At 45.3% G+C, this 19,581-nt stretch overlaps 1 protein-coding gene across 1 annotated transcript in view; it reads right to left on the minus strand.

Annotated features, from left to right (window-relative positions):
- The window catches only part of LOC146856183 (coagulation factor XI-like), an 87,767-nt gene that overhangs the window by 27,429 nt on the left and 40,757 nt on the right, over positions 1-19,581 (minus strand). The window contains exons 3-6 of the mRNA XM_085654236.1: positions 18,911-19,058; positions 10,910-11,019; positions 6,056-6,218; positions 3,842-3,951 (exon numbers count right to left, since the gene is read on the minus strand). Of these exons, the coding sequence (XP_085510362.1) occupies positions 3,842-3,951; positions 6,056-6,218; positions 10,910-11,019; positions 18,911-19,058 (531 nt within the window). The remainder of the gene's footprint in view (positions 1-3,841; positions 3,952-6,055; positions 6,219-10,909; positions 11,020-18,910; positions 19,059-19,581) is intronic.

A 19,581-nucleotide genomic window follows, 5' to 3' on the forward strand; every position in this document is an offset into this window, starting at 1 on the left:
GGAGTTTTGGAAAGTGTCAGCGGGTTAGGCAGAAGTAGAAACAGTACTGTTAAGTACAGGGGGTAAGAGTGGGGGCAGACAGAGGAAGACGCGTGTTAGAAATGGGATTACTGGTTGGCTAGGGCTTGCACCAAAGCCAGGCAGAAATCACCACTCTAGTCAGGGCAAGGAAGTTAGACGCCAAAGATCACCCCTGCTCACCCCCTTGGTAGCTTGGCACGAGCAGTCAGGCTTATCCCGGAGGCAATGTGTGAAGCGTTTGCGGGCGCGCACCCAGCAACAACACCCAAGGCCCACCACAAAAGGCACGCCACACAAGGTTATATACAAAAATTGTCTTTGTATTATAATAAACACATTAGATAATATTCACACAATTTACACTGTGCCAACTGGCACTGGGCAGAATTTACAGGGGACTATTTACACAAGACAGGGCCACATGGACCACTGTCAGAATCACAAATCACCAGATTGTAAATGTAGAAATGTAGAACAAATAATAAATGTAGCGCACAACCAGTAACCACTGGTAAAAGGTAAGTACACCCTATGCAATCCTAAACAGCTTCGGCATATATCACGCAGGGAACCATGAACACAATAGCATAACCTATACTAGGAAAACAGACTCCTACGCATGGTCACAGTTAGAAATAAAAATAGCATCAAGGCAATGCACCTTAAGGTAGAACAAATCAGAAATGTAGCGCACAACCAGCAACGACTGGTCAAAGTTAGGAGTAGAACATAAGCATACAGGCAATACACATGGTGCAAAAGTACACATGCAAAAACCACCATGTACCCTAGGTGAGGGCACAACACAGAAAAATGTCTCCAGGCCACTTGGCCTTTCTGGGGCTCAAACGCCCTTTGTCCCCAGAGTCCAGGCTGGGCTGCGCAGGCAGCAGTAACCAAAGCGCACAACCTAAACGTTGCAGCTGCCCACTAAGAGCTGGGCAGCTGGGGAACTGAGCCTGGGCACCACTGTGCCTTTAAACACATATCACACGTTGGAGTGCACTGGCGCTCTAGATGAACAATGCCCCCTTCGTTGGAGCCTCACAGGCTCTGGAACAATGCCCCTCAAACGTTGGAGCAACACTGGGCTCTAAAAGAATAATACTGCCCCTGTCGTAGGAGCCTTTCAGGGCTCTAGGCCTATAAAGCCCCTCCTGGGGCGAAGCGGCGCTTAAATCAATTATGCCCCGCTGGAGCGGCCCGCAACTGCAGTGCCGCACAGGGGCAGAGTCAACCACCACGTGGAGTCCCACTCACCTGGGACTCCCGCGTTGTCTCCGCTCTGTTGCCGGCAGCACTTCGGCCGGGCAGCAGTGTCTCGCTGACTCGCTCTTTCTTCCGGAGGAGCGCGGGGTAGGCTCCAGTCTGCTTCCTCCAATCCGAGCGCGGCTTTGGGTCGACGAGCCCCCTCGGTTGCTAGGAGATGCGCCGCGCTGAGTCCAATCTCAGCGCGGCTTTCCCCCGATGTCAGCGCTGGCCGGGAACGGTGCTGGCAAGGCCCCAGGCCGGCGGCGGCGATCTCTTCTTCGGCTCAGATGCGAGGTGGGCACCCGCGGCGGCACAAGTATGCGGGGTGGGCTGCCGCAATTAGGACAAGGAAATAAGCGGGGTGGGCACCCGCGACGGCACAAATAAGTGGGGTGGGATCCCGCAATCCACACCCGCCAACGATGCTGCACAACGCGGGGTGGGCTCCCGCATTTCCTCGGAGCACGGGGGAATCCTCCACACGTCGGGGAATCCCTGAACTGCTCACGAAGCACAGCGCTAAGCAAAGCGCTCTCCAGGGAATCAAATCAAACGCCCACAGTCCAGGAAAACAGTTCTCCCCAGCAATAAAGAGCGAGAACTCCCCTAACAAAGGCCAAGGCCAGGGAAAAGTCTTTAGGAAGGCAGGGGGGGCAAGGGCTGGGCTCAGGGGCCAGCTCACAGGGCCCTCCAGGCAGGGAGGTAATACCCAGTGGCAGTCTCTCCTGGCGCCCAGCAGCAGCAGGTGCCCCCAGTTAGGATCCGCAGAGAACATTTTCTAAGGGGTCACAGCCCCTTTTTATACACATTTCTTTTGTGACACAGCACAGGGTTTAGGGCAGAACCAGTTACAACTGGTTCAGGAGCACTTTGTTTTGCTCAGCTCCTCTCCTTCCACAGGACAGGCCAGGGCCATCAGACGCACCACAGGGGGCGGAGCCAGAATTGTGTGGGGAAAGCCCAGCCCTATTCAGGTCCCAGGTGTACTCCTCCCACCCATCTGGCTGCTGACCTCCCCATTCACCACTGGGTGACTCATCCTGACTCTGGGGATTCCCTAGCCCATCACATGACCCCAGCCAGCCAATCGCCAGACAAGGCATTCATCTCACACTGCACACAGAAATGCCAATTTCTAGAAATGGCACTTCCACACTAGGTACATTGATGCCGCACACATAATCGCGCAGCATTTCATCACATGAGTCAGCACATACCAAACTCGACCCTGCACACCCCACGCATCAGGAACTACCAGGGACACATACATTGCCCACGCATTCCTATGGGAGGGCAGGCCAGTCTCACTAAATGTCACAGCGCACGCACTTTCCACTGAGACACAGTGTAAAAGCGCCTAGATGCCTAAAACCACTTACACCACATAGGGAACAAAGCTTTTGATAATCGCAAAAAGTTTAGGGGTGAACCTGCCAGAAGGGCCTAGTCCAACAACATGTTTAAAAAGCAAGTGGTGGTTGAAAGCAGGGAGACCAGGTAGATGAATGACGATGGTACTATTAGTCTATGTTTGAAGTCATTCATGTAATTCTTAAATCTCCTACGGGGGATACCGCCAAGACATCTCATCCAGGTCATCCCATTTGAGTTTGTCCACCACCCTAGCAGTAGGTGGCCTACTCCTACAGACGCAAATCATGTAAATTCCACGATACCCACAGTACATACACTTACCTTATTCCTTGCAGTACTCCTTCCATCTGCCTCACTGTAGCTGCTTTTTGGTCACTATTTGTCCTTCTCAGACAAACCTTAAAAACCAGCCAACTGGCCATCCATCCTCCTCCCCCAGCCTCTTGTTCCTGCCAGCAGCCGCCAAAGAAACCACTTCTCCTCTATGGTCACCACACCCTGTTGTCCTGTACTGCGAGACCTCAGCTGTGTCCTTCTGGGTGCTTCTAGTGCTCAAGAGATAGATTTTGCAGCCATGAACCAGAGCGGCTGGAAAATAGTATGGAAGTGGGTTCCGAAGTGATTGAAGAGTGTGCACATGAAATGAGGCACAATTGCTGTGGTTGTGTGACTGGCCTTGCTAGGGGGTCAAGTAGGATGGCCATGAATGGCCAGTGCTCACCTCACTTGCAAGTGGGCCTGGCAGTGGAATTATGCATTGCTTTCAATGTTTAATGACCCCTTTTGCTGAGATGGAGTAGACATTGTGCATGGGCAGGCAAGGGTCTTTGGGATCTGTTGGCCAGAACACAAGGCTTGATTGGGGATTGTCTGGTCCGGAAAGAGAAGAACGTTTTGAGTTGTGTCTTGTGACTGGGGTGGGGGGGGGGGGGGAGGTATGCAATGGAGCCATCAAGAGAGTACTGATTTGTAATTAGGAGGAGATGGGAGATCAGATAGAGCTTTAAATGTCTGAATTTACTGTTTAGTGTATGTTGTCGCTTGAAACATGTGGCAGAGGATGAGGACAAGAAATTCAATTCATACCAAGCAGTACTCTGACCATAAACATCATGCTGGCTAACCCAGGAATATTTCTTGCATGGATTTCTACACTCATTTCACAGAAGCAACCTGACTATTGTCCAATACTTACAAGTGCTGTCATCGCAGTCCCTTGGGCTGAACCCAGACACAACATTGTTAAGGAAATTAATGACTGGTGGAGATGGCAGATTTGTAGAGAATTTCTGGAAGCACAACTTACTGGAATTGAAAGGGAAAGCATACTCATTAAAGTTATTTTTATTGATATCAGAGCTTTTACATAAACATACAAAATGGTGATCCCAGAACTCATTAGATACACAGCCTTGATCCTACAGTGTTTTAATTAGGTCCTTAGTAGGCTGTACTATACTGCAGTGCATATCGCAAGCATGAAACACTGCTCTCACTTTAATAAAAACAAATGAGCTTTCCCCAGATAATGCCATCTTTGCTGAGCTCAATGACCCAAGCCTCCCCCGCAGCCATTCAATCCATGCCCGGTCTTCATCCTTTTGCAACTGAAACTCCTACGGGGCGGGGGGGCACAGAAAATGTATCCGAGTAGCAGTGTTGATCGCTAAGGGCCCTTCCTCACCAGAGAAACAGCTCTCATGAGCATAGAGGAGTGCTAGGATCCTGCAGTAGGTGGCATTACCATGGGCAACAGCCTTGGCTTTAAGATTCAGTACATCTTTAGAAAAGACTCAACAAAACCCACTGCTTATGCGATTTAAGGGTCGGGTGTGTGCAAAATCATACAACTTAATAAAATTTGCTACATTTTGCGGAATCACACAAATGGAGCAAAATTTCATTTGGCTGTTATATGCATGACATTTTCAAATGAGGACATAACCCAATGAAAGAAGACATGAAAGACAATGTCAGGACAATGTGTAAGCAAAAACATTTCATGTGGCGAGACATTTTCTAATCAATCCAGTCTCCCATAAAGAAAATTTCACAACATTGCACAACGCAAACATTTACTGATTTCCCAAGCTCGATTTTTAGCTCAGATCAATTTGGCGGGAGACTGGTGTAGTTTGTTTCCAAACAAACTACACAAGACTCCCAATGACCATTGTCATTACTGCACAAATTAGATGTTGATTTTGCTCAGGGATGCTTTCAACGGGGATCATTTGATTTGAATTCCTTCAAGAATGTGGGCCCATTGTCATACGCTTGTTTTGTCTCAACTTGTAATAAGAGAACAAATTATAAATACCCGTCTACCTTTTATTCTGATGAAGGTTTCCTATTGATGTAAACAAGCCAAAATGCGCTTTCCGCCCAATACACAAAAACGTCTGTACATAAATTTATTATGATTCAATAAATGCAAAGATTTCCTATCATAGATTAGGAGTTATTTCGCACTAAGTGACTGGAAGATCATCTAAGTGTATGACTTGAAATGCAGCAGCCTCTTAGCATATGCTCAATCATATCTAAAATGATGTATTATATAATGATGGTTAAGCATCATTCCATGTTTTGATCCCATCTGTTTCTGTCTCATATTTTATTATACAAGACGTTTATTGCTGAAATAGAACATTATGAAATAGCCTTCATCTATAAGATTATTAAATTCTCATGACCAATTGATTATATATCTTTGTTGATTAAGGGCCTCAATTAGAGTTAGGTCTACAGGGTACTCCATGGTAAACATGACAAAATACCTGGTCCTGCAAACCCTTGGTTCACCTGCCTCACTTTACAGCAGCCAGACCTGTGGTTTTCTGTCGACAAAGCATCCGTAGGGCTGTCAGTGGAAGGCATTACATCACAAATCCTATTTCTGGTGGGTGATGTAATGTCTTTTTTCTGTCTGTCACAACCATAAAATCTGTAGTCGAAAAAGTTCTCCCCAGCACAGATCCACTGTAATGCTAGGTGGATCGTATATGTATGAGACCCTACCTATGGCTTGCTAGCAAAATTGAATTTAGAGTTCAGAATTCTACAACCAAAGACTTCCATTTGCTGGAATGAATAAAAGCAGGTATACGGGTTTGAAAAGAAAACCACAATATGCAACACCTGTAATCTAAATTAGAATGTCCTGTCAACTAAGAGCAGTTTCCCCCTGTAGGTGGATGATTCGTGATGGGTAAGTAAAGCTCTCCAAATGTTGATGGGTATACATTTGATTGCATATATTGTTTGGTATTGTGGAGCCTCTCTCAATTTGGTACCACTGTACCTCTGGCAAATCTTCTGAAGTTCAGGTGTGAGATTGAACTATAGCCTATCAGCTGTTCTACAATACACAATATTGTTCCACAATAGCATGCCACCGTGTACCTACCGCAGGTATGGAGCCAGATTATACTGCTCTGTAATATAGGTGAAGAACTGACAGTCAGGAGAGTTGGTGCATGAATCCTGGCACTCAGTGGGGTTCTCTCGGATGTCAGCCCAGATGTCGCTGCCAGGGAAATCAAGGTTTTCATAGGTTTTCGTGAAACAACCTTAAAGTAAGCAGAACAAAGTGTTATACAAAGTTCACCTAATGTTTATTAGTTAACAAGTAGATTCCATGGAACTGGCACATAGAATATTTTCTATTTATTATGGATTCTTGTAGTCAAGTCCTTAACCAAGGTATACCCAATAAAATACCCTGACTGTAAAAGTGAGCAGTGCCAGGGTATGCAAGTGACCAAATGCATCCTTTGACCCATAGACAATGAAAGGAGAACTAGACAGCATAGTACCATCAATGCTATCTCTGAAACATAGAACTTGACCTTTATGAAGTCTGCTTCATAAAACACTGAAGCAGCCCTGGTCCTGCATCCTTCGGCAGGTTCTTGTGATCCAATATGACTACCCTGAAGTAGTATTGCACTCCACACCCAGCTCATCATTGGTCTGAGGAAACAGGAACACTAAGGAAAAATTATGCTTTCTCTACAACCAAGAAAGATTTAAGCTCTACAGAACCATTTACAACTCAATAATCATCAACATTTTGTTCGACCGGGTATCAAAAATTCCCGTTTCCAACAGAAAAATGCAAAGAAGCTGTGTAAGTGCTTGGATTCACAAAAAATAGTGACTTTATTTAATCTATGTAGGCACATTGTATGCGGTGTGGATAGCATGCATGCCTTAGGTTAGGACATTTGTGGAATTTCACTTCCATCAATAAAGAGTTGCAGCCATACACCAATTCATTTATTTCAAACGTTAATAGAACTCTTTTCTGCAATCCCATGGCATACGTAGTTGGATCTACTGGATTTCATGATACGTGAAGGAAATACATTACACTTGCTTGTGAACACCCACAAACGTATGATTTAGTTTAATGTGTGACTACATTCTGAATGCATTTCTTTGGGATCAGTGACAGAATATCAGAAACAGAAGTATCATGTGGACTTACCGGGTCATAAAAAATAAATAAAGGACCAAAATGGAGACCGTAAGGGCAAATAGTTAAGTATCGATTCACTATGGACCCCAAATCCAAGGTACATATATGTGGAGTTACAAATACTAAAACTTTTAGCTGTAGAGACTTTCCTTCACAATATTGGAGCACTATATTCTGGACACGATCTTTTGGTCCATGATATTTCGGTTTCTGATATTCTGTCTAAATACCTTTCTTTATTCACTCCTCTAAACGTAATCAAAGTTCAAAACTAAGTGTATGTAGAGTAAGAATGAGTTTGTACACTCTAAAGTAGTCAGTAAATGTACGTAAAAGCATTTACTATGTTACAGTATACTGCATAAGGTATGAGTTTGCTATGAATGGCCTTTCCAGTTGCAAGTCTGGCAGAAGAGAAAGGGGCTCAAGCCAACAATGAATAATATTTACATATAGTTCCTGCAGACATTTATGTATTAAAAAAAAAAAAAAAAAAAAAAAAAAAAAAAAAATCGGGTTAAGGCACACATAGTTACTGCCCGAAGATCCCTCTGAGAAAGGGTGTTCCATCTGTCAGCCTTAATGTGGTCTTCTCCCAAACTTTTTTTGCCTGCTTGCCTCCAATTTTGCTTGCGTTGGCCTTAGGGCTCTGTTAACTGTCACTGCTATATCAGTGATTGTGCTCACTCCCCTAAACCGGTTTTGATTGACATACCCGTTCGGCCTGTTTAGTTTACTTGTAAGGCTGTGGAGTGGTGAACTCTAAATTAAATGCTACAATTGGGCATGCTGAACTTCTTGCGTCACCCACTTAAATAGCCCTTTAAGCAGTTCTCACGTGCTGCCATTGCAGCCTGAATGCAGTGCCACACTCCATGTGGACTTAGTATTTTTAAACCCCCTGCCAAATCTTAAAGTCCCCTTTTATTACAGAGGTCAACCGAGGTAATTCCAATTAGCACATATGGTAGGGTGCTGTGTAGTTAAATGATTAGACATGTACTTTTAAATTTTACATGTCCTGGTAGTGTAAAACTCCCAAATTCGTTTTTCACTACTGTGAAGCTTACACCTCCCATAAGATTATAGGAGATTCCTCATTACATTCAATACTCAAATTTTTAATTGAGGTAGATAGGTCACGTTTGGTACATATGGAATTTAAATGATAAAACCATCATTAATGTTCTACATTACAATTTTGAAATTGCCACTTTCACTAAGTTGGCATTTTTCTGCACTTAGACCTTTGTGCTTGCAGCCTGCCTTGCGTCACATGACTGGGTTAGACTGTCAATTCCTCACATCAGGCCAATAGTGGCATTAACTGAATCAATCGGCCATCACTGACAGGTGGGGTAGAGCCGAGCACAGCCAACTTGCAACTGAATAGACTGTTGTGAAAAAGTGGGTTTCTGTTGCAGTAAACCCCCACCCATCCTTTTTGTTGCCAGACTACTGATGCTTTTTGACTTTGTGCTCTGGGGCCCTGCCAATCAGGACCTCAGGGCCTGTGTTCTTTCCCCCAAAACAAAACCCAATTGACAGCTCTGGCCACAGGTAGGTCACTAGTAAATAGTACCCCATGTACCCAGGGCAACACACCCCCACCCTCCCTTGCAAAGTATGCATATGCTTACTTGTACCAGGCATGGTTCTAGAAATAAAACTTTTTTTTTTTTTTTTACACACACAATCGGCCTAGAGTTCAGTTCTTGAGAACATTTGCTGACTGTCTACATCAAATGCTTTACACTATCCTCCGATACTGCCTTTCTGCTTGACCAAGCTACCACTTTAGAGTGTAAGGTTCTAACTAACCTCTGGAGACTCCTGGACTCTATACACACTGTACCTCACTTGGTGCAGTATATATAGATCCAATTTCTTACAACTGTGTCCAGTCTCCTCATAAGCTGAACGGCCCTATATGGTCACCGCATCTAGCGTGGAGGCAGAAAATGCCATGCACTTCAAAGAACCTTTCCAGAAGCTTCTACCACCTTCTAGAGGCAGGACACCAGAGGATAAACTACTGGACCTGCAAAGGGGTTCAGAGGACTGCCTGCTTCTGTGACCTGCTGTGCACTCTGCCAGACTGCTGCTGCCTGGAGCCCATTTCAACCCTCAGAGGTCAGCCCTGCATCTTCACCCAGGATTACCAGAAGTACCTCCAAGGGCTAGTTTTCTGACCTGTTCAGAGCCACGGGGACATAACTGGCTCCCACCATCTTGCCCACATCTGGTCCCCACCTGAACTCCCAAGAGGTCTCCGTCCGCTCATGAACCCTTGGTTGTGGGTGCTAAGAGGACCATTTTCCAAAACTGCGGACAAACAAAATGTAGTCAAAAAGTTCTTTGCTAAACATGAGACCGGGACCAACCTGCTCGTCTATCCACCAAACATGAATTGCCGGTGAGCTAGACTTTGCTGCTTCTCCTGCTACCTTCTCTACAGCAGCAAATCCATTTCAGTGGGTCCTTCGCCAAAGGGGTATCAACCTCGTGAAACAGACTGTCTTCAGCTACAGCCTCCTGCTTCATCCCGCTGGGGATTTTCAACTTCCATTATGACGGCTAAATCTGAAGGTAAAAAATCTGAAACCTCACTTTAAGGCCATCCGACAAAGATGCCCCCTTTTTGGACACTCCTGCAGCCTTGCTGAACTTCTACCTTCTAAGACACTTTTCTTTCTAAAGTCCAAAGGTAGGCGGTGATTGGGCACAACCCACTTGTATTAGAAACGCACTCCATTGCAGTTGGCCTGACCTTTAGACTTTGATCAGGTCTCGCATGACTAGATGTCTGTGGTGAGATCTTTGTCGTTTTAGGCATTAGATTGCACTTAAAACATTGCAAATTGATAACTTTGATCCTACTGATAGGATTTTGTGTCATTTCGGAGTCAAATACTTTAATATTGTTTTTATAAATTGCTTTGGGATTTTTCTTGTGTTGGTTTTCACTTTATTACGGTTTGTGTGCTGTATAAAAACTTAACACATTGCCTCCAAGTTGCACCGGACTGCTTTTTGTGCCAAGCTAGCCAGGATTAGGCACAGGTCAATTTAGGGACTATGTGGTTCACCCTGCAAGGGACTGTGGCTGCTGCTTGACCAGGACTCAACCTAGCTAATCAACAACCCAATTTTTCACAAAGGGTTGTCCAAGGCAAACAAAAATGAAATCCAAGGTTCTGTGTTGGAGGTTGGACAACAGCTCTGCCTTTGGTGGTTTAAAAGCAATGAAGTTGGGGACCTCGTTAACGTATGGAGGTGGAACTTATATATTGAAAATTAACCAAATGTAAAAATTACTGACACCATGTAATTAGAACACTCAGGTCAATTATTGTGCTTAAGACTGATCGATTAATTGGTGTTGCTTTACAACGTATGTTCGAATCAAGAATGAATAAAAGAAACAAGAATTAAGGAATACAACTCAGTCTAGAAGTTTTTTTTTTAACATATTGATGCAAATAGTAATATGTATACTGAAACAAAATACATGAAAGGAAAGTAATGAAACAAATGAATAGAAAGTATTATTAAACATCTAAGATCACGTGTTTAGAATATATGTTTACTATGCACAAAACAATGTTATCAAATATATAAAAATTTAGAAACTGTTCAGACTATAACCTCATAAGGATGAATGGTGATGACACTGAAGTCGTTACTATGCACACGCTTCTCAGATTTGCATCCTTCATCTAATAAAAACCGATTGGACAGATGATTCCAATAGGAAGCATTCATTTATACAATACGTACTGTGTGTGTTGGGGTCAACTGTGGATAAACGAAACCCAGACACAGCATTTTCCAGAAATGCTCTCCTTAATGGAAGACCATTGTCCGTGTATTTCAGAAAACAGGAATAGCTGCAAAGAAAGAAATTATAAATGATTATTGATGGAACTGTAGCCCTAAAATCAATCACTTTGTGAATCTGTGCACTCGACAGTCAATTAAGGTTTACTATGCTACAAACGCTTACATTCTTAAACTCAATCATATTGGCAGTACATACAATTAAAATGGCATATATAGTTCGACTGTCTAACTATAGTATGAAGATACATTCTATCCAATGTGTTGGCCTCTTTATGAATGGTCTGTTTGGTTGCTGGTTTCAAAGAACATGGTAGGTTGGTGCAGGTTTGCCTATGTGAGCTGTGTAAGTATCTCCATGAATGAGTGCAGGAAGTGAATTGGAGCGTTTGTATTTTGACAGAGTACTCTGTGCATAAATGGTCATTCATGTGTCTGGATGGGGTGTTGTTGCGTAATGCGACAATTGTTTAAGTGGTGTGTTAGGGTTCTCATGTGACAACGTGGGACTGTAATTGTTTTATGTGTAGAACATACATTATCATAGTAAAGAAAGTCTAGCCAAAGAGGTCACACACAATATCCCAAAGGGGATTCAAACATTAAAATGCCTGATGGACCACACACATTATCGACTTACAATTATACATCTATTTGCACTAAACTATGAACAGAACTTCTGTATGTATCCTGTGCCCCTTCAACACACGGTACCGATGTTCAACTCAGTGTATTAGTCGCACACCCAGACATGAGTAAAGTGGAATGATGTCTGGCAGAACTACTCAAACACCAATACATCATATTATGCACATTTTGCAATCAACTGTATGGCACTTACACATGCCCTGGGCTTCCTCATCCGTGTACACAGCTGAACTTTGGTATGTGAAGTGGCACTTCAAACTTCCCTGAAGTTAAATACACTTAATGACCACCCTCCAAACAGTATTCACATCCACAAACATTTCATTGCTGTAGGTACACAGCACCCAAACCTCCCATTCAGAGGTCTGCAAACAGAATGTCTAACAACCTCAAGCAAATGATCTCCCGTATCAATCTAGAAACCCAGTCCATAGAGGCAGCAAAGCAGACTTACCGGCCATGGCAATCTCTTGGTAAGCCAATAAAAGGGCCACGGCTTACAGGGGGCAATCACGTACACTGCAATGTTCTGGCCAATCAAGGTGAGATTAATTGCTCAATAGCTCCACACCATTGGGCATTACCACACTGTATGGATGAGGTTTCCCTCTTCTGGGCGATATTTGGGCCAAAGTACAGAGACACAGCTATAAATCATACAAAATACGGGAGTTGCCTTGTAAGTGCGACAAAGAAAATAAAACTGAGGCAGTTTGACCCTAGCATTAGGAGATATCTCCAGCAAACAGCCCACCAACCTACTCCAATCGTCATCTCTTAACTCTCAATGTCCCTAGACCACAGGCTTCTAATCCCACACAGTGACACCTTGCCTGTGTGTAGGCTGTCCCAATACAGCAAAGTAACAGCCTTCCTTCTGATCCCTGGTGTCTGATAAGGTGTAAGTTCCTGTGTATTTCAGATTCCCATGTTCTGCAGCGCCTCAAAGGAGACTCCTGGATGAGGAACATTTATGCCACAAACTGTGCAATAGATTTATATTTGGACTTCATATCAAATGGGTGGAGAACGCATGATTCATACAGGTGACCCACAGTGGTGGTCCCAGCTTGAAGCCACATTGCTGCATTGATATTCTTGCACGTCTCTAGAAATGTGTGCTACCACTGAACAGGATATCAGCAGCACGCCCATCCTTTTCAGATACTTAGCACAGTCATGTGCCGTTTTTTGAAGTCTGCGGAAATGAAGCTTCAGGCACCTGCAGACTCCAGAGACTTGGACCACAATTAAGTTGAGGTGCAATGTCACCGGTGATTTATTTTCTACTGTTCATCTAGCACACATTGAATCTGTGAAACTATGTAATGCTAATTTCTATTAAACCCTGGTGCCCGTCAGAGGGAGTCTTTGTTCAAGGAACCCCATCTAAAGCCATGTTTCCAGTGATCAGTTCTGATCCTGGGGATGGGGAGGGGGCAGAGCTACCCACCATGCTTTAAACAGCACTTTCAAATCTCTCCTCACTCGACCCAGGGTCTCCAAGACCAAGAGGGTGGCGGCAGGCTGCTCGGCAGTGGCGGCACTGCTTGGGATTGCTGCCCTGAGACTATGGCATGCAACTGACCTGGTCCTTTCAAGATGGTGTCAGAAGAAAGCTGCGGCTGTGCTGCAAAGCGTGGCCCACTGCTGTTACCCGATGGGAATCACTAGACTGCAGCTAGACTGCAGCCTTGAATGCAGTCTGACCCTCTTGGCATGGGGCTGCAGGGGGGGAGGGGGTTAGGGGGGCGTGGGGTTTGCTCTGTTCCCTTCCTATTATGGGTCGATTCTCCCAGGGAGTGGAGGATGCCCCCACCCACCGGATCAATTGCCATCCAGTGTGTGGTGTGGCACCTGGTGTCAGTGTGTCCTGTGCCGTGTGGGGGGGGGGGGGGGGGAATGTTGCATTCACCATTCTGAACATATCACCGGCTGCCTGGACAATGGAGAGATGGTGTGAATGGCATGGAGCTGAATTAGGACAGATCGTGGGCCCTGAGCAGCAAAGTGGAGCTCCCCCTGTGTACAATATGGAGAATGCGTCCAGGAGATCACAAGTAAAATACCCAATATGGCTAGCCTCTGACAAATTCTCAGGAAGGCCCCAGTGCTTTCTTTACTCAGACCTCACTGAGTTCCTTGAAAGCCACCATGATGTCATACTTGGCCAGCTGGGGGACTGCAGGGGGTAATAGCCCATCACTGTCATGGCCAGGTTGCCCTGCAGAGAGGACCTGAACTCGGAGCCTCAATCTGTGCACCTCCTCCCCCCAGAGGGCTTCACACTAACAGCATAGAGGGCACCAAGGGCATAGCCCGAGCAGGACCTACAGCCCAAGCAACCTGGGATAACAAGCGGCAGGACACCATGTTACTCCTTTTGAGAGGGGAACAGACAGGGCATTACTGACTACTGGACGGAAGGGGCTCCCTCCACGTTCAACAATCCGGAGACTTATCCAACATTAGTCAACACACCGAGACCTCGTAAGCAGTGGCTCTTTAGAAGTACAGCCCCATTCACCCCAGTCTCTATGCTTGCCTCCTTTTGGTCTTCATCAGAAACTTTCCTTCTGCACTGCAGGAGTAGCACACAAACGCTGAGCCCGATACGCAGGGGCTGTATACTGCCTGTGCGCCATGCCCCGGCTCTAGCCAGACCCCACACATGTATACACATAGTCCTTACACAATGGTCTAATACCATTGCATCATCACTCCTAGGCTCATGGGGTGCACTAATAGGACCAAGTAAGAACACCTCCACAGGGACATCCCCCCCCCCCGACAGGGTACACCAGTTTGCCCCCCATACATTCAGATGTGGATGTATGTAACCACCACAGGGGGACAAACTGGATGCTATGCTCACAGCCATCACAGCCATCAACTATCAGAGAGGCGCTGGAGGACAAGATAATCAGTGGCAACAGCTCTCGGTTTACTCAGATCACAGAAAATCTGTAGACCGAATGCACACAGTGTAGACTGTTGCCAACCTGGCCCTGGTTACAAAAAAAATCTCTTCTACATTGCACGATATGTCTGATCAGATCTCCACACTGGAGGCCAGAATTGAAGACCAAGAGGGCAGGGCATAGTGTAATGTAACAATAGGTCTTCCTGAATATATTGAGGGTTACGCGAGGATTTCCTTTGAGTATTGGCTACAAGAGGTGGTAGCCCAAGATGGCCTGTGCAAAATGTATGCGCTGTAGTGAACATACAGTAGCGCACCAATTTCACCAATGTCAGGCATACTACCTCGGCCTGTGGTGGCCTGGCGTCTTCATTACTGTGACAGACTATCTACTACAACAGGCTTGCATTGCAGGCCCCTTACAAGTGGAAAATACAAAAGATTTTTTTTTTTTTTAACAGTAGCTGTCAGGGCTTCCTATGATATCCTTTATACCCATTAAAGAGGCTGCGAGATCTAGATATTCCATATGCTTTGTTCCTGCCAAGCTCAGTGTACAACAGAATGAAAAGTGTTTTTTTTTTAAAAACCCCACACTGCAGCATAGGAATGGCTTCACACCCAGGTGCCCCAATGCAGTCCAGACCATAGGAAAAGTATCCCCATACTGTGGAGATTCAAATGGTTTCCCTTCAGGAGAAAGAAAGCAGAGGGCCCAGTGTAACAAGCTTGGGCAGGCAGAGGCCGGGTTCTTGCAACATCTGCACTGATGGGGCACAGCAAGGGAGACCAGGGAGGTGCAGTCCCTTCAGCCGAGGACTCGTGTGGACAGTATCCCTAGCTCCTGCACCCATCTGCCTGAGATCACACCTAAATCGGTGGATGACATTTGACAGTACAATATTCCAGTCTTGCCTGCTGTGGAGGAGTAAGCTGCACTCAGGAGATCTGCTGGAAAGACCCTTCCCGATATCTGTGACACCAACTCAATTGCCTTCTGCATGGCTTATGTGCGAGTGCTTGGGACAGGGGGGTGGGGGGGGGGGGGAGGAAGGGGGACCTCTAGATCCCAGCACCAAGAGGGTTTACTTCCCCGCCCTAAACTCAAATGACAGTACCATCAGACCTCACTAGAGAAGCGTTAATGCTATGGCTTATTATTGTGTGAATGGAGTGTCATGGAACGACTGCCCGGGGAAGGCGTAGTGGTGGTGGGGGAGGGGGGGAACTGTAGAAGTTTCCATTCATCATATAATTGGGTGTTTGCTTTATTCCTACACACGTCCTACTGGAGGGAGGTATGGAGTGGCCGCATGTTGGGATACAACTCGCTCAGACAGACTCTAGCCCCGATAGCTAGCACTACCACCACTGTAGATGTGCTCCCCAGGAATTCCTCTTCCAAGAGACACAAGGTCCAGACAGATCTTAAATGCTGAAGGGTCTAAATTGCCTTCCTCCAGGAGACTCACTTAACAAATGAATATAGCCTGGTGCTGGAGGGGGAAAAAAATCTTTGCTCCCATGTATTCATAACTCACTAGAGGGATGCTGGCTTTGATTCTTTCCAGGACCCTGTTCCTCTCAGATTGAGATAGACCCAGAAGGCAGTGCTTAATTTGAGATGGTACTTACCAGTGCTCAGCACCGGCACTTCTTTCACAGGGCTGGGGCTACGATTCCTGACCCTACAGGTGGTGGGCTCAATATTACTTGCATTTTGTTTTTGCACTCATCTGTCGGTGTAGGTAAAGAAGTAAAATGCATGACTTAAAGAACAGACAGCAGAGCATGGTTACAGGATAGAGACTGCGCCAGTGCGAGAGTTTAAAGTTGGGTACACTGGAGAAATGTGAGTTGTGGCCTCCCTGGCAACATTTTCAGCACCAGCACTTTTTTTTACAAATTAAGCACTGCCAGAAGGTAGTGATATTTGCAGTTGTTAAATGGCAAAGACATAGCCCTAGTGAACATTTATGCTCCTAATGTGGGCCAGCCATCTTTTCCCAGCGGCCCTCCTCTCCTGTATACACCACTACCCTATATTACTCAGAGGAGATCTTAACTGTGTGGCTGATGTAATTTTTGACCACAACCCACACTACCTACATCCGCTCCACGATACACAAGAGTACCCAATTGTTTTAAGACTGGATCAACAACTGGGGATTTGATGATACCTGGTGAATCTTGTAGCCAGAGGGCAGAGTTTATTTTTTTACTTGAGTATGCATGAACTATTATTACGCCTAGATGTTTGCTTACATTCTACTGACAGGAGAACCAAAAGCGCAGAATAATAACAAAAACTCACTCAGACCATAACCCGCTTTTTCTGACTATTTTTAAATGCAGATTTATATAGTGTGAACTCGACCCGAAGGTATTGGAGTGCTTTACATGAGCACCGGTTACATTACACAAGGACACATTCAGGAATGGGGAGATTAAGTGATTTGCCGTGGATCACAGGATGCGGACGCGACCCAGAGGCTTGAACCTTGGTTTCCAGCACCAAAGTCTGCAATATAGCTAACGGACCACATCCCCTTGACTGGAAGATGACCAGACCTAGCATTCCGACCTCGAAACTCAACACTACAACATTTGACGACCTTGTCTTCAGGTTTGCACTGAGGGACATGATCTGTCATTACTTTAGGGAGAAAATGGGGCTGCTTCTTCTTGACTAACGGAATTGGAGGCTTTTAAATTAGTAGCATGCGGTCACTGCATATCAGCAGTGGTGGGGACTTGGGCCCAGCTTCATGCTGAGATTGCACACCAGGAGCACCTCTTAACATAGAGCTACTAAATGAGGGAACACTGGCATCTCGTACAAAACCAATGAAATTCCTAGTTATAGTTAGTGCAGGCAACTATAACTCACGCGACCGCAATCCACTGCTGATGACGTCAGATATTACATCACTGTATTTAGACACTTATTTACCCATTTTTTCTTCCATTAATCTTTAGCTATACATATATTAAATATTTATTTTACAGAAAGACGTCATCAGTGATGTAATATCAGAAGTCATCAGCAGTGGATTGCGGTCGCGTGAGTTATAGTTGCCTGCACTAACTATAACAGGGGTATTTCATCGGTTTTGTATGAGTGAAATGTCCAGCTAACTATAACATATGTGAAACCTATGTTTTTTTAAGTGAATTTGCAAGGTTTTTTAAATGCTAATTCCTAACTATAACGTGTGTGAAACCTATGTTTTTTTCCAGTGAATTTCAAAGGTTTTTTTAAATGCTAATGTATGTATGTTTTTTTTTTTTTTTAATGGGATCACCGTGCGCGCACCTCGCGATTTTTTTGGTAAATTTTTTTTTTAAAAGTTCACCCTTCGGGGTCCTTCAGGGACCCTCTGACAAAGGCTAGGGGGTCAGAATCTCTACCCTGCCCCCTTTTCACTTTCTTATGTTTTATTTTAGGGTTTTTCACAGTGTGCGCACCCTGCGATTTTTGAGAAAAAAAAAATCAAATCTTTTTTTGGCCCTTGGGGGTCCTTCAGGGACCCCCTGACAAAGGCTAGGGGGTCAGGAACTGTCCACCCTGCCCCCTTTTCACGTTCACCTTTGTTTCACTGCCTCAGACTGCGAGAGACAAAGTGGCGGCCGACACTTCCTGATTGACCGATTTGAATGTTTACTGACATCTAACAACCAATCAGAATTTCGATCACGCACGGCACCGCTCGCGCACGGTGCGCGCATAGATATTTATATGCTTTTAAATGCTATTTTCTCAGGAAATATTGTACAGATTTACACCAGACCTGCAAAAGGCACTTTCCTGACCTGAGGACTACCTCTCTGCCAAATTTCAAGTAATTCTGTTCAGCCGTTCGGGCTGTACCTCAGACTAAAGGTCCTATGGAAAAATGCATGGCAAAAACGCGTTTTGGGACCCCCCCTTTTTTCTCGGCCCCGCTTGACGAATCACCCCGAGACTTTCAGAGTAGGAGCTGAGCGCCCCATCTGTTTTGAAAATTTCGCGAGGATTCGTCAACCGGCGCCAAAGTTATTCAAAATAAAATTGAGGTTTCCTATGGAGAAAAAAAATCCTAACTATAACTAGCTACTGGCGACCGCCAGTAGATTATATATATGAATGATGCAGAGGCGGTGCAAATATACTTTGCACCTGTTATTCCACGCCTTTCTGCACCTTGCTGAAAATTGGGTGCAAAAAGCTGCACCCAGGAATTCGTTTCGTTTTGGGACTTCCATACTCGCCTCCACTTAAGGGCCTGCTTATATACGTTTGCAATTCTGCTGTCATGTTAGAGACCAGTAATAGGTCTTTCTTGTGCAACAGCCAATATGCCCATAAATACACATGATAAAACAGATACCTTGGAATGTCGGGATGCCTTAAAACCAAGGTGAAAAATGTGCATCGAGGATGGGCAGTGCAGTAAATCTGGCAGCATTCCGCATCTGGAGTGAAGATTCTCTCAAGGTCACTTCCAGGAAAGTCCACATTCGGTAAGAGAGTAGGATCTAAAACAGAGACAGAAATGTATATTATGAAAGCACACAGGACCCTATATAAAAATGTATCAATAAATGTTTAGGACAAACCGGAAAACCAGACAATAGCACATTTTCCTTTGTAGTTTAAAGAACCTCCGTCAATATATTAACTCACCCTCTGAAAGCACAGAAGACTTAAAGCAGGTAATAAGGAACATTCTGAAAGAAAGTATTATAAAGCAGTGCAGAAGGGTCCAATCTAGGTACAAGGGGCATAACAAACATCCCTGCAATCCCCGTGGTGCGGGGGCCCAGTCTTCAGTACATGAAGGGGGGGGAGCCCTCAGCTCATCTGTAGACAGCTGTGTCTAACTCTGAAGCAGCTGCAGAGTGCAGCCTGCTCCGAGCTCCAGGGCTGAAGAGAACCAAAGTAACAACTCTTCAGTCAGAGCCCGCTAGGACCCCGACAAGGGGGGGGCTCAGAATTTCACACGGCACAGCTCCCATGAGAGTGGATGAGACAGGAGAAGATTCGCAGCTCCAGGAGCAG

This window comes from Triturus cristatus, chromosome 4_1, assembly GCF_964204655.1.
Source record: "Triturus cristatus chromosome 4_1, aTriCri1.1, whole genome shotgun sequence".
Classification (NCBI taxonomy): domain Eukaryota; kingdom Metazoa; phylum Chordata; class Amphibia; order Caudata; family Salamandridae; genus Triturus; species Triturus cristatus.